At 32.5% G+C, this 15,480-nt stretch overlaps 1 protein-coding gene across 2 annotated transcripts in view; it reads left to right on the forward strand.

Moving 5' to 3' along the window:
• The window catches only part of LOC143058518 (transient receptor potential cation channel subfamily M member-like 2), a 47,188-nt gene that overhangs the window by 2,144 nt on the left and 29,564 nt on the right, over nt 1-15,480 (forward strand). For both annotated transcript variants that reach the window (XM_076232026.1, XM_076232025.1), the window contains exons 2-9: nt 2,255-2,394; nt 5,118-5,175; nt 7,704-7,872; nt 8,221-8,333; nt 10,310-10,382; nt 12,523-12,691; nt 13,054-13,192; nt 14,478-14,559. In XM_076232026.1, coding sequence (XP_076088141.1) covers nt 2,279-2,394; nt 5,118-5,175; nt 7,704-7,872; nt 8,221-8,333; nt 10,310-10,382; nt 12,523-12,691; nt 13,054-13,192; nt 14,478-14,559 — 919 coding nt within the window. In that variant the 5' untranslated portion in view covers nt 2,255-2,278. The remainder of the gene's footprint in view (nt 1-2,254; nt 2,395-5,117; nt 5,176-7,703; nt 7,873-8,220; nt 8,334-10,309; nt 10,383-12,522; nt 12,692-13,053; nt 13,193-14,477; nt 14,560-15,480) is intronic.

Below are 15,480 nucleotides of genomic sequence, written 5' to 3' on the forward strand. Positions count from 1 at the left end.
GAACCACTGAATGGAATGAAACCAAACGTTGCATGAATGTTCCTTATTAGGTGGTGACCAAGTGTTGTTACTTTGTAGCCGACCCATCATCCAAGATGGCCGCCAGCGGGGGACTTAGTTTAACATAGGACCCTATGGGAAATGCATACAAATGACTTATTTTAGAGAACCACTGAATGGAATGAAAACCAAACGTTGCATGAATGTTCCTTATTAGGTGGTGACCAAGTGTTGTTACTTTGTAGCCGATCCATTATCCAAGATGGCCACCAGTGGAGGACTTAGTTTAACATAGGACTCTATAGAAAATGCATACAAATGATTTCTTTAAGGGAACCACAGAATGGAATGAAACCCAACATAGCATAAATGTTCCTTATGGGACAACCAAGTGTTGTTACTTTGTAGCCGATCCATCATCCAAGATGGCTGCCAGCGGGGGACTTAGTTTAACATAGGACCCTATAGGAAATGCATACAAATGACTTCTTTTAGAGAACCACTGAATGGAATGAAACCGAACATAGCATGAATGTTCCTTATGAGGTGCTGACCAAGTGTTGTTACTTTGTAGCTGATCCATCATCCAAGATGGCCGCCAGCGGGGGACTTAGTTTAACATAGGACCCTATGGGAAATGCAAACAAATGACTTCTTTTAGAGAACCACTGAATGGAATGAAACCAAACATAGCATGAATGTTCCTTATGAGATGCTGACCATGTGTTGCTTCTTTGTAGCAGATCCATCATCCAAGATGTCCGCCAGCTGGGGACATAGTTTAACATAGGACCCTATGGAAAATACATACACATTTTTTTCTTTTAAAGAACCACTGAATTGAATAAAGCCAAACATGTTTGTTCCTTTACTTTGAGGTGCTGACAAGGTGTTGTTTACTTTGTAGCCAAATTTTATCTTTTTTAAATAATTTCAAATAAACAAGTAGAGTCATGTGAGCGATACAGGCTCTTGAGAGCCTCTAGTTATATTTACCACAGATATAAAAAAAAATGTGCACATGGTAATTCGCACAAATCTAGATTACATGTTTAGGGAAACTGTTGGGAAAACATAATACTATTTATCATTTAATCTTTTTTGCCTTCCTGTTTGACAATTCGATCGTTACACCGAGTTTAACAGTGCACAAATAGAGAGGACAAGAGGTACCAACCCAATGGTAGTAATAACATTATCTGTGCCAGTTTTTACTGCTCAATACCGAAATCCGGCAAAATTGTATAATATTAAACACAAACCGACTAACAGTTTAAATATGTGCATTGCATCATATATCAAATTCATTTGTTCAGTGTATGTTGACTGGTGTTAATATGTCTTTTGATTAAGTTAAGCCTTTTCAATTGATATTTCATAGTGTGTCTTTCCATGTTGTGATGTTACACTATTGTTTCAGATAAGGGTGAAGGTTTGGTACCATTAAAACGTTTAAACCCGCTGCAATTGTTTGCACTTGTCCTCAGTCAGAAATCTGATGTTCAGTACGTAGTTGTCGTTTGTTGATGTGGTTTATAAGTGTTTCTCGTGTCTCGTTTTTCATATAGATTAGACCGTTGGTTTTCCCGTTTGAATGGTTTTACACTAGTCATTTTTGGGAGCCCTTTATAACTTGCTGATTGGTGTGAATCAAGGCTCCGTGTTGAAGACCGTACTTTGACCTATAATAGTTTCCTTTAGTAAATTTTGACTTGTGTGGAGAGTTGTCTCATTGGCACTCATACCACATCTTCTTATTTCTATATAGAGATACAATACATGATCCTTATCAAGGTTGCACTTCTATTACTATAGACAATGCAATTTCCAATAGGAACCTCTTTTACGGCTAAATCTGTGCCACTTTTACAATGACGTTTCGGAGATATCCTAGAAAGGAAAGTTGATAAGCACTTATATCTTATGTAAAGGTCAAAACATAGGACAGTACGGCATATTTTCAACATTTCTATGCTCAGAACTTCTAAACTTATACTAAAATTGTACTACACTCCCTTACGTTGGGTTTTCTTTAGAATTAAATTTTCGACGCTACCATGTGTATTTATACTGGTAACATTCCCAAGTTATGTCTCTATGAAATGAAACATATAGATCATATCTGCAAATCAGTACATTAACAAATCAAAAAATTTATGAACATTATATATTTCCCCAAAAGAGGCGTGGTTTGTGAAACAACTGTATTTACAAAGTTCAACCTAAATGTTGATGAATTGAACGGTATTTTTAGAATATCTGTAATTGAAATTGAAGTATGACATCAGTGGCTGCCCGGTCTACCTCCTATGGAACAGAAACGCCTCTCCCAGGACAAATTTGGGAAAACGGACGTATGAAGGAATGTCAAGAGGATGCCAAAAAGAAAGGAAAGGTAAGATTTAAGAATGAAAATTTGCATCCAATTTGAAACTTTATGAACGAATAGAGAGTAACTTAATATTCATGGCATCCTTTTCAAATAAACTTTGGTGGATAGTTTTCTCATTTTCAATTATACCACACCTCCTTTTTTTATTCGTGTAGCATTACTCCGTGGAAATAGAGTGACATTAACAATCTGCATTTACAATCAGTAAAGCCTGCGAATACGTAGAATTAAACAACATTTGCTTCTTCATGTCGCATAAAACAAATTGAACGTATCCTTGCATACATGACAACAATATTTGACATACAACCAAAATGTGTAGCCATCACCAAATTATTTATAAATTAAAGGTAACAAATATCATTTCAATGTAATAGTTTTGTTTGCTTTCTTTTTCAGTGAGTATTAAAACAACCCTTATACGTGAGTAAGTTTATAATATTATTAGAGATTTTAATAGAAAGACAGGGATTAGGAGCGATGAACTCTGGCTCTATATACACATCTTAGTGCTTAGTCAAGAGAACTGATGGTACGAACGTCTACATGAGATAATTGTCTTTTTAAGATAAGACATTTTTATTTGACGAAGTCATTCTTTAATGATTTTGTTGTCCTAATATTAAATACTACTACACCACACCCATGATATCGTGGATCCGTGACTGAATTAAAGTATACAACTATGCGTAAGCCGTATTTTAGTATTGGTATTGTTATCTAATAAAGTCATGCCGATTATAAGATACACAGTTTTTTCGGCTTTCTGTTTGAACCCGTCGACCTGGAACTTATCAATAATTAGTATTAGATATTATTTATTTGGAAAACAAAAGGTCCTGGAATGGAGTATTTGTAAACAACAGCATTGTCCTATATTAGTTATCAATAAAGTTGAATTCTTTGATTCGCTGTTTTACGTCATGACCGATAACTAATTGAAAACTGTACCTATACGCCTTATTTTAAGTCCATTAAATCTTGCAGATTTTTAGTATTCGTATTGTTATCTTAGACAGTCTTACTGACTAAAATACTACAATAGGGAACAATTTGACAATGATTGAATTTAGTAGTGTCAACCCTGTGATATGTACAAATCATAGTGTTCAGTCAATAGAACTGATGGTGGGAACGTTTATATGACATCTTTTTTTTTTTTAGCTACCACATTTTTATTTTACAAAGTCATTCATCAATGTTTGTTTTCTAATATTAGATACTTTTTATTGTGGTTTTTACTATACATTGTTTTATCCACTTTATGGTATTAAAGGTAGACATAACAAGATCCCTACGAACACTACGTCGTGATCTTTACTCTTCTGGGTCAAGAACATCGCCAGCGCTTATCTTCCATAAAATATGAATGTTTTTATAATTAACGGAAGTGTTGTTGATGGTATTTGTTACGTCGTTGGTAGTCACTCGGGATTTGTGTATCTTGCAATCGGATTGTAGGCTTTAAACGTTCCTGTTGTATGCAAGTTTAGATATGAGGATATGATGTACGACTTTTTTGCACTGTTGGTTACATTTTGTTAACCCTTGTTTTTATTTTTTACTTAAGAAGGATGTACTTAGGTGAGGTTTAGTGATATGTGTCAGATTTTCTGACTACTTTTTTTCCTTCAATACAGGGTAAAATATTTCGCCCCATAACACCCATTTTTAATTTCATTGAAACCTCAATAGCTCATATAAGGTCGTTTACCTAAATTTAAGTAGGTTCTAGATTTCTTTTCGGTCGAGTTGAGACCCAAATAATACCGATGCAAATATAAGGTAAAAGTCCGAGTCAGTCGTTTCCCGCCATTTTTTGAAAGAAAAACAAATATCGCAATGAGGAGCACCATAACCTGATAATATTTTTGGCTTATGTTGTTCCTTAACTAATGCTCTTTTGACTAAAAGTATCAATTTTAAATTCTAGATTTTTTTAATTTTACCTAAGTACATCCTGAATTAAACTTTCTCGCGAAAGTCTGTTAGAGTACGGCATACTTTTTTTTTTAACTTATTTCACCACCAACTTCAAAAACTGTTTTTGCTGGTCGTTTTGAATGTTTTGTATGTTTTACTATCAACTACAATAAGTTTTTTGCTGGCGTCTCTGTCAGATTTGTTTATGTGTTTGTTTGAATTTTTTTAAACAGTTGTGTTGTCTGTCCATGTTGTCAGTGATGTTTTTTTGCACATGCATTTTTATTATGGGCTGCTGGATCAAAATTATTTGCAGATTAACCTAGGTTGTCCATTTTGATTGCACACCCAATGTTTTCAACATAGTGGAACAACAAACAAACGTCATTAGTCGGATTTTTGGCTACCTATAAAACTAGCTCACTCTATTATTTTTCTTTGAAAATGCCTGTATCAAGTCAGGAATATGCCAGTTGTTTTCAATTTGTTTTGTTTGATGGTAAATTCTAATTTTTGATTTCGTGTATGGACTTCCGCCTTTTTAATTTACCTTGGAGTTCGGTATTATTGTTTATACATTTGTTAACGTGTATTCACAACTTTTCTAGAATCCCTAAGATTAAGAACTTGACATACGGTATGTTCTTTGTGGTATTGTTGACAACCCCAGTGTATTTATTTGCTTAATGTAAAAAAAATTTTTCGTTCAACTTGGTTCGAACATTTTTAGAACATATGCTTGTATTTTCTTCATGTAAGCATGCGTGTCATAGGTATTACGATAATAGTTTTCTTGTTTCAGGGAAAAACTTCAGGAAAAATCCGGTTACAGTCTGCAGAACACATCGAATTGTCCACTCGTATGTATCTAGATATAAAACAAATGATTTTGACTCATCAATATGTGATGCATCAAAGCAATAGACCAATCTTATTAGTAGAATTGTGGCTTATGGGCAAAATATATCATCATAAAACAAGTGTACCGAAAACAAGCCGTCATCGGGTGGAAAATGGAAGAGCTTATTTTTAATGTATAATATTTGATCATATTAGAGATGGCGTCGATGATACCTTCTATTCTTGTCAACTCAAATCATTGTTCAAACCAACTTCACATGGGCGTCATCATATCTGACATGTGCAATCGAATAGGAGTGGTAACATATAGATTAATCAAAGTTTTCGACGGAAATAAATGATTATATATAGTCACATCACCGGATTCGTAATAATATGTTAACCGTTCGAAATATACACAGCTTTTTTAAGTCATTTCTCAGACTATTCCATTTCTAAAGACACGAACTATGTGACGATGTTTAACAGAACCAACCGCATCAAATAAAGAAACGGTATCTATTAAAAGTACAACTTGATAGTGTTGTGATATATATTGATTATAATTAGTTTCCATGAAATGTATGTAAAAGTATTCATCTATTGAGTCTCTTGAATGTTTCTTAAAGATTTTCACTTTATGTTCTAGTTCAAAATACGATGAGAAGGCTAAATAATTATACGAATTAAATTTTTTCTTGTTAAAAAATTAAATGTCTTTGTCTCTCTAAATGAAGGTGTTGTCGAAAAGGAGACTTTGCATTGGTTGATCGGCTATCGATCTAAACAAGAAACCTGCTAAGACAATAGCAACAATTCCGGCAGTATTTAGGGACCATAAATTCATTTATGCTTTTCATAAATATCTTTCTGATCCCGCCAATGTAACACGGTTACAACAACGATATACATGTACAGAGAGACATACAGGAGCTTGTTCGCTCTAAATAAAACCCAACACAATTGTATGTCGAAAATGAGCATTTAGTATAAAATGCCAATATCAAACAAGAGAACACATGTACAAAATTATATCAAAAACAAATTTTATAAATATCAAAATATCAAAATTATTCATGTAACCAATATGGTAAAACCATGCATATGACTAGACTGTAAATAGCGATTGGTTCATCTGATATAATTAGAGCGAAGGTGGGGCATAAAAAGCTGTTTGAATTTAAATGTCTTAACATGAAAAGTTAGCAGCCCCAACCGAATGTATGCCTCTGGTAATACATACGAATAACTCAGTTTCTATGAACAAGTAAGATAAACGTAAAATACTAAAGACTATAAACTACTGTAAACAAAACACAAATATTTTTACACCATCTACTTAGCCATGGAATGTCCTACAACAATGCACATATAAATCATAATAACGGTAAACATTGTCTCAAAAATAGATGTTACTGTCAACCGTAGAAGTAATGGACGGATGTAATCGGAGTTTTTTAATAATCAACGATATTGATTATACTATACCAGAATATAGTGAATAGTAGATAAACAAATGTCGAGTGCATTTTTGTAAAACTTTCTTTGGTCTCTATATCTTTCTTTATCTATTTGTTTTCTTTTTTTTCTTTCTTTATTTTTATTCTTATATAGTATATGTATTTATTTACCTATTAGTCTATTTTCAATTCTAAAATCTGAAAACAATTTTTGCTCATTCTGTGTTCTTATCAGATTTGTGACTCATAAAACTCATGTTGGACCAAAACAATGGTTCGTTGTGCACACAAACAAATGTAGAAAGCATAACTGTTTGCAAATTTAAGAAACTGAATAGGAAAAATGAAAGTTGATTGGTTGAACATTTCCAAATTCTGAACTCATTGACCAATTAGAAATATGCAAACCCTTATGTGAATGACTGATGGTAACATATTATTGCTCTAAAAATTGAAAGCAATAGGAAGGTTTTTCGATAGAGGTTCAACTGGGATAATGGGCTTGACATTTAAAGTGCCATTGAAAAATTATGGCGTATTGGATTGGAACAGACATTAACCTTGTCAACAGGCCATTTAACGACACCTCAAATAGTTGTTGCAGTACTTTTTAACGTGCAGAGATCGTAGCATGGTATAATGAACGAACAGTTGTTCGTTCGAAACCTAACAGAATTTAAAAAATAGATAGCATCTTCGAGAATAACACAATTTAAAACATAAATTACCAATTCTTGGAGAAGACCACAATTTATAGCATAGATTCACGTATCTTGACGTAGAAAACAATATATATCATAGATTACTGTATCAGTCCACCGTTTTTTTCGAGAACTAAGTAAAATAGTATCTCTTAATGCGACACACACACACACACATCTTATTGGTTGAGTGTTGGTGATTTTGACCGTAACATTGGGTAGTGTCTAATTCAAGCGTATAACAAATATATACCCATGGTATTACCCTAACAGTCATTTTCTAGCCTAAAAAAGAACGTGAAGTTAAATCTTCTTTTTTGACAAATGAATATAGTTAGTAATTATAGTCAGTTATATAAGATAGAAAATATTTTTCTTTTTTTTCAGTGTGATCGATTGCTCAAGGTTACGAAAACCAAACAGTCATTGGGAAATTGTGAAAAAGAAAAACCAGTTGCAGTTCTGTCTATCATAGGAGAGGCTAAAAAGTATCTGCCTAATGAAACGATTAAAACTCAACTTAAAAGTGGTCTACTTGAATTAATGAATACAACATGTAAGCAAACATTTTGTATTATTCATTTTCTTTCTTTGACTTTGTATATAATATGTCACTTCAAATCTCAATTAAGTTCACTCATTCGTTTGAGAAGCAAAAATAAACTTTGCTCATACATTTTAGAAAAATTAATATGACGTGCTGTAATTAGTTTGAATTATAAAAACAACAGCGCTTTTATTTTGTTAATTTTACAAATCAAACGCAAGGCCATATTGAAAGAATTTAAATATATGTGATTTCTCGTGTGATTTTCTTTTCAACACATATAGTCCTAATTGGTGTAAAAATAACCATATAGTTATTTCAGTACTATTATAATCATCATTATTTGGTTTCTTTCAGATATATGGATAATAACTGAAGGACAAGATACCTGCATTGGGCAGATTGTTGAAGAAGTGATTCGAGAAAACACAGACAAAAGTCAATCCTGTTGTATCCATAAGGATGGTATTGTAGGTGACATTTGAAAGACACTAAAGATTTAGTCATATTTTTAAATACACACTAGAGTAGCTTATAAAACATACTAATATTGTTTTGAAAACACACTAGAATTACTACCAAAACAGACTTAAACATTGTGAAAACATTTATTACATGTACTTATTCTTGCCTTTGTCATTATTTAAATTGACAATTCGTCAGAATCAAATATTTTGTGAAAATATTTCTAAAAGTAGTCAATTCACTTCCCATGACTTACTTTAAATCTTCTATAGTTTATCAAACGATTAGCAATTTCTATATTTCAACTGCAAATGTCGGGAAAAGATTGCATCTTGATCATATTGATGATATCATCAGAAGACGATAGTTAGAACTATGTTTTGAATTTGGTGCCATTCAAAAGCCAAATTATTCGTGAAATGAAATGCATTCATTCAATAGGGTACAAATAATGTTAATAATTTTTTAAAAGTGAGGCGAAAGATAATAAAGGGGCATTCAAACTCGTAATTATACAGTCAATAAACTGAAAACGCCATGTCTAAAAACGAAAAAGACCAACAAACAAAAAAACCGTACACAAAAAGTACACACTCACATCATATAAATCAAAAGACTGTGGGTGATCTTGTAAATACAAATTGGTGATTAATCTAGTTGGTTTGTCACAATCGGGGAAAAGGCGACGGGATTGTAATGACAATTTAAAAATATTCCTCGTCATCTGTGAAACAGATATTCCATAACGGTCAACACTGGTGATGGCATCCCTAAAATGTACAAAGGGAGGATTTCAACTGTTCTAATCGGAACTCTTTGATTGATTGCTTCCATGATAAGAAATACAAGCCCTGTAATATCGTATCAATTGGGAGATATAAACTCCGTATGTAGGCGCTGTTGGGATGTTGCGACATAAAAATGAAATTCACGATTTGGAAACTGAAATCATCTTTTGTGGTAAAGTTTTGTTCTCCACAGACCCTCATTGTTAATGTCTAGATGTAAGTCAAGATATGAGGCAGATTAACTGTATCTGAAGTTCGATGGGATAACTGAGTTCCAAATAGTCAGCAAATTTTAGTTATTTATTGAGAGAACATCATCTTTATAGCGGAAAGTGAAGTTGAAGGATACTGCTATCTTCTTTTCATTCTTCCTACGAAGTTCCTGTATGAAGTCAGCCTCATATGAATAGACCAAGTCGGCAAGAAGAGCATCACAGTTGGTTTCCATGGAAATGCCGATTGTTTGTTGAAATACAAGTCCTCCAAACCTAACAAATATGTTCTAAACTAAGAAATCAAGCATATTAATAATGTCAGTTTCAGAAAAAAACCTGATTGAATTTTATAAAGTATGATTTATTCCTCATTGAAACAAGATAGTTGTATATACATAAAACATTCTGTTTATCAAACAAACCATGACCAACTCTTTCAATATCTCTTATAGTTTAGAATAGGCAATACCTGTGTAAGGTGTAATGAGGTCAACTGTTTTAATACTATTGCAAGATGAAAGAATATAAGATTGTATGTGCTCTAAAAGATCTACTGTACATCTGATTCACGCCACCTCTAGATTATGTAGTTTCACAAAAACTTTGAAGTCCGGCTTTAAAAAAGATTTGTCAATATAAAGGGTGCTGTCTCAAGTAAGAAACCTTTTAATCATTTTTCTATTTTATATATATTTTTGTTAGTAGCAGACCATTGATGGTCCCTGTTCGATGTTGTACAACGTTTAAATATCAAATTAAGGCGATGTAGGTCATATTGTATAGATCATTGTCTTTTTAAGAGAACTTTAGTTCGTATTAGTTATTTGTGTGTTTTCTTGATTAGCTTTGTCACTAACGTATGCACCATAATGACACTTATTGTTAGTATACCTAGTTCTAGATTGGCTACAAACATTGGAGTCATATCAGAAATTTTTAGTATATTCATTAATGAGCGCATTAGTTCAAAATTTGTAGGCACGAACCAATAATAAAGATGGAATCACAATACTTCAACCACACAAAGGTAACCTAGAAGTTTGCATTAAAGGTAAGGTACCATTTTTTAATATAAAAATAAGGAGATGTGGTATGATTGCCAACGAGACAACATTCCACAAGAGACCAAATAATACAGACATTAACAACTATATTTCACCGTACGGCCTTCAACAATGACAAGAACCTATACCCTATTCTAGTAGTCAGTCATAAAAGGCCCCAAAATGACAAATGAGAAACAATTCAAACCAACGGCCTAATTTAGGTACAAAATGATGAACGAAAAACAAATATGTTTCACAGCAACAAACGTCAGCCACTGAAATATAGGCTTCAGACTTGGGATAGGCACATACAGAATGTAGCGAGGTTAAACATGTTTGAAGGTGCCAACCATTCTAACCTGGGATATAAAACCACACTATAAAGATTATTTGAAAAAGGCTTCACTCATCAGAAGGACACATCTAACAAAAAGACAGAATGGACGTTGCAGGGTACTTACAAAATGTATATATCCCCACAACAAATAGACACACTAAACAGATTTGAGAGTATTCGCAGTTACTGACAGCTAGTTCAAAGCCAATAACAACTAATAAAAAAAAACATGCATCTAAGACAAAAATATCAATCAGTACACATCCAACATCCAATAGATTTAGTGTAAAGACGTCATTAACAGTCAGAGAAAAAACATGACCTTGTGCAATGCCAAGATACAGGTATCGGCAGATTGAAGAACCAAGAATGTACAAATGTATATAAAATTAATTCCAAAATGCCACAACAGACAAAGGCATAACGAACGAGTTGTGATATATAAACAACATAAAATGATGCAAAGGAACATCACCGTAAAAAAAGGAACTTTAACCATAGGAAACGAAAACTTGTTTAAGTTAGCTTTCGGCACTTGCAATTTCTAATCGATGAAAGATATCAATAAATGAATACAAACAAAGTAGATGTGTAAATATAGAAATTACTGAAAAAATGAACTCATGAACATGACTATATTTTTATAAGTAGAGACTTTAAGAATGCCATGCATTTTAGTAATGAAAGCATTTCAAAAGTGAAACTGCAATTTTTTGGTTATAAAATGTACAGCTCGTCAACTGTTTTCATGTTTTTGCATTCTTGTCTTTCAACTATTCGGCTTTGAGCGCTCAAAATGAAGGTAAGTCCACAGGAGTGCTTATATTAAAACATAGCAAAACACACATCATTCAATCTAGCGTCGTCCATAACATATTTGCGTTGCTTTATGCAGTATTTATATACATTAAATAAAAATTTACACGATTTGAATAGTTTATGGTGTTTATTAATGTTACATATGCCAATCAGTTTGTTAGCACGTGTCTGCAGTGACGTTATTGATTTCAACGATCGTAATATATAAATCATTGGTAATTTAAAAAGTCGGGGATTTTTTATCCATAAATTGCTTAAAACCTCTAGTAAATTCTTTATTATGTAAAGAGTTGATATTAAGTCTTTGACTTTGGACAACTTATTACAAAAAGGACATCCTATCCTTACTTTTACGGTGATGTTGTTTATAGAGGTCGTCAGTGTCAAGAATTTGCCGCTATTATTTAACGCATTGTAACTAACATTACCTTTGTAACGTCAATGCGTTTATGACGTTATTGTACATTTACAAACAAGTAGTATTTATATACAATTAGAACTGTTCACACATATTCTGTATACACAAGCGAAGTACTGCCAACTAAAGCCAAACGGTCAGTTAGATATGCAAATCTGCGTAAACTTGTCGATCCAATAAATATTTCTATTCTTAAAGGCTATCAGTTTAACCTGGTACCTTTGATAACTATTAACCCGGTTACATATCTAATACGAAGATTCAACATTGTTTTTAATTTGACAAACATTGATCATTAAATTTTAACATAACTGAATAAAAAAGATAGTTTTTCTGCCAAACGTCGGGAATACGTCCGGGCACCACGTCTTCCTCCACCCCAAAATAGCCAATAATGCAGAAAGTGACATTAAACACAAAACTCAATCAGGCAACTTTTTTTTGTATAAACTACTGCTGGCAAATGTAGATCTTGCAAAATCGAAAACATACAGATGCTTATACAGTTTATCATTGAATTAAAAGAAGTAAACTTAATGTTAAAGTAAATGTCATATATCTTTTACAATAGAACACTTAGAGATCCCGTTGATAGTTATGCTTGTTGGTGGTGAGGAAGACTCGTTTGAAGCCGCTATGGTGAATTTAAAGAGGAGTTTTCCTGTTTTGGTCATAGATGGGTCTGGGAAAGCGGCAGACTTTATATGTAAGGGATTCAGACTGCGTACGAATAACAGCAGGTTAGTGATTTATTTATAAGTATAAATTAGCTTTGAACTGATGTTTCTTAACTGGGATTAACTGTGAGTAATCTTTTATTGGTATTCTTTGTTTTTCGTAACTATGTAGATCATTTTTTGTGCTTGATATCAATCTGGCCAGTCAAACTAGTTGCTACTGATTCTTACAGCTTGATCGTTTATTGTGCTGTTAAATCACTGTTCTGGACAAAAGACGGGTTACACGATCGAAACATGTTTAACTGTAGAAGGTATAAGATTTGATGAATCATAAACTAAATAAATTTTGTCTCTTTATATGCATGTACATGTTTATTCATAACAATAAATCCATCATCAATATGTCTTTTGTATATTTATAGTGAGGAATTTAAATCTGAATTGATAGAGGCAGCAAAAATGCTTTATGGTTCAAATAATGAAGAGGCGAATACAATACAAACTAAATGTGAGGTGTTAATAACGCAACTACAGGATGAAATGGCGGGGAATTCAAAATCGGTATGCATTATATATCAAGTATGTCCGCTAAAAACACATACCCGATACTATCTTAAAACATGACCTTTTCGATAAGCAGGTGCATACATAACAATTTGGTTATTTTTAAAATGGAACCTAGGTTTCAACTGTTCTTTAATTTCTTTAAAAAACTTAAGGTTGGTTATTACAAAAAAAAAAACAGCTTTTAAGATAATGTTTCATCTCAAAACAATTTGTCCCGAATTGATATAATCAAAATGCCAATAGTTATCAAAGGTACCAGGATTATAACGTACGTCAAACGCGCGTTTCGTCTACATTAGACTCATCAGTGACGCTCATATCAAAATATTTATAAAGCCAAATAAGTACAAAGTTGAAAAGCATTGAGGATCCAATTTCCAAAAAGTTGTGGAAAATACGGCTAAGGTATTGTATGCCTAGGATGAGAAAATCCTTAGTTTCTGAGCAACACGACGGTAGCCACATGTGGAGCAGGATCTACTTGCCCTTTCGGAGTTCTGCCAAATACGGATAAGGTAATCTATGCCTGGGATAGTAAATCCTTATTTCTTTTGAAAAATGCAAAGTTTTGTAGACAGGAAATTTATAAATATGACCACATTATTGATATTCATGTCAACACCGAAGTGTTGACTACTGGGCTGGTGATACAATATCGACTGTGTTTGCACAAATTATATTCACCTTTCAAAGGAAATCAAAACACATGCTTTTAAATGTTGGCGTATTCAAGTTCTGCAAGCTTCTTCATGTTTATTACATTTGGATAATCATCATTTAAAATTTTAAGAAGCAATCACTTACTCTCTTATCTGACATAAAATAGGATTTAAGCATTTGTTATGTTCGTGTATGTGGTAGAGGTATTAATTTAGAATTTTAAAAAACTTCAGCATGTTGAGATTTTTTACCCCCGAAATAGATAACCTTAGCTGTATTGGGCAAAACGTTTCGTAATTTCGGGTCCACTTTGCTCTTCAGCCATGTATTTTATTTGACCTTGTTAACTACAAATGTATCTTGATTCGAATTTACCTGATGAGTCTTTTGTAGAAGAAACGCTTGTCTGGCATACACATTTATAAGCCTGGTATCTTTGACAAGTTTATCTATAGGTTTATTTATCTGCTTTTATGTTAATTGGAAAAAAAAAAAAGATGCTATAAATTATATTGAAATTGCAGAATAAAAAAGAAAGTTATGATACTAATGACATATAACATAGCAAATATGCAGAAAAACTGAAATTATCCTTAGAAGTTTTATTTATTATTTTCAGGTTCATATGTACTCTGTACATGACACAACATACACCTTAGACAGAACAATTCAGGATATATTATTCGACGTATTTTACTTAGGTTTGATTATCTTATTAGCATACGTTCTTAAAAAACTGTTTACATCAATTATCAAAATGGCAATAAATGCCCATATATTACATTGTATTTAGGAAGAAAACATACATTTTACCGATATGAAATTCAGTATATTTACATATTACATTTTTGTGCTTTATCTGCACCAAAACCAACTTTTATCAATTTGAAAAGATCAGAACACATCCATGTTGTATAAAATTAATAAGTTAAAAATTGTCAAGAACATCAATTGCAATGCAAAATTCCATGTATAAATACCAAAAGAATATATCTGCTTAAATAACATACTATCAATGGAATGAAATAACAGGTTGGAAAAAAAGGCTAGACAACACAATAGAAAACAACATGACACATCAATTTTGACAGTATATTGACAAACGAGCTTCCATACATTGTAAAAGATGAGTTTTTATAAGAATCGGATTGGCCAGTCCAGTCATGTATTTTTTTATTAAAAATTTTAAGATTATTTTTTTGTAATCTAATTTGAGAGTAGAGCGTTGACTAAAGTACACTTCATAATCAAACTGTGGGTATATTCGATGCTTTTAGAACCTTAAAATTATAGAAAGAAGCATCCAATTCTTATTATAACTGTATCTACAACTATACAATAATGAGTCTTATCGTTAAGCTTAATTTAGACAGCGTCCTATTTAATTTCGGACCTGATACATATTGTTATTTTTTTTCGGTTTAGACAGGAACATAAAATAAGGACATGAACACCAAGACATGTTCATTTCCAAAGAAAATATTTAAACAGTGAAATAAGTCGATACAAAATATGTCAGGTATTGTCAATCAACCACATATATTTAACCTGCGAATTTAGACTCTTGCAAATGTTTAATGTAATTGAATAGATATAAAACGTATGATGGTAACATACTAAAC

The sequence above is a fragment of the Mytilus galloprovincialis genome, chromosome 14 (genome assembly GCF_965363235.1).
Source record: "Mytilus galloprovincialis chromosome 14, xbMytGall1.hap1.1, whole genome shotgun sequence".
Lineage (NCBI taxonomy): Eukaryota > Metazoa > Mollusca > Bivalvia > Mytilida > Mytilidae > Mytilus > Mytilus galloprovincialis.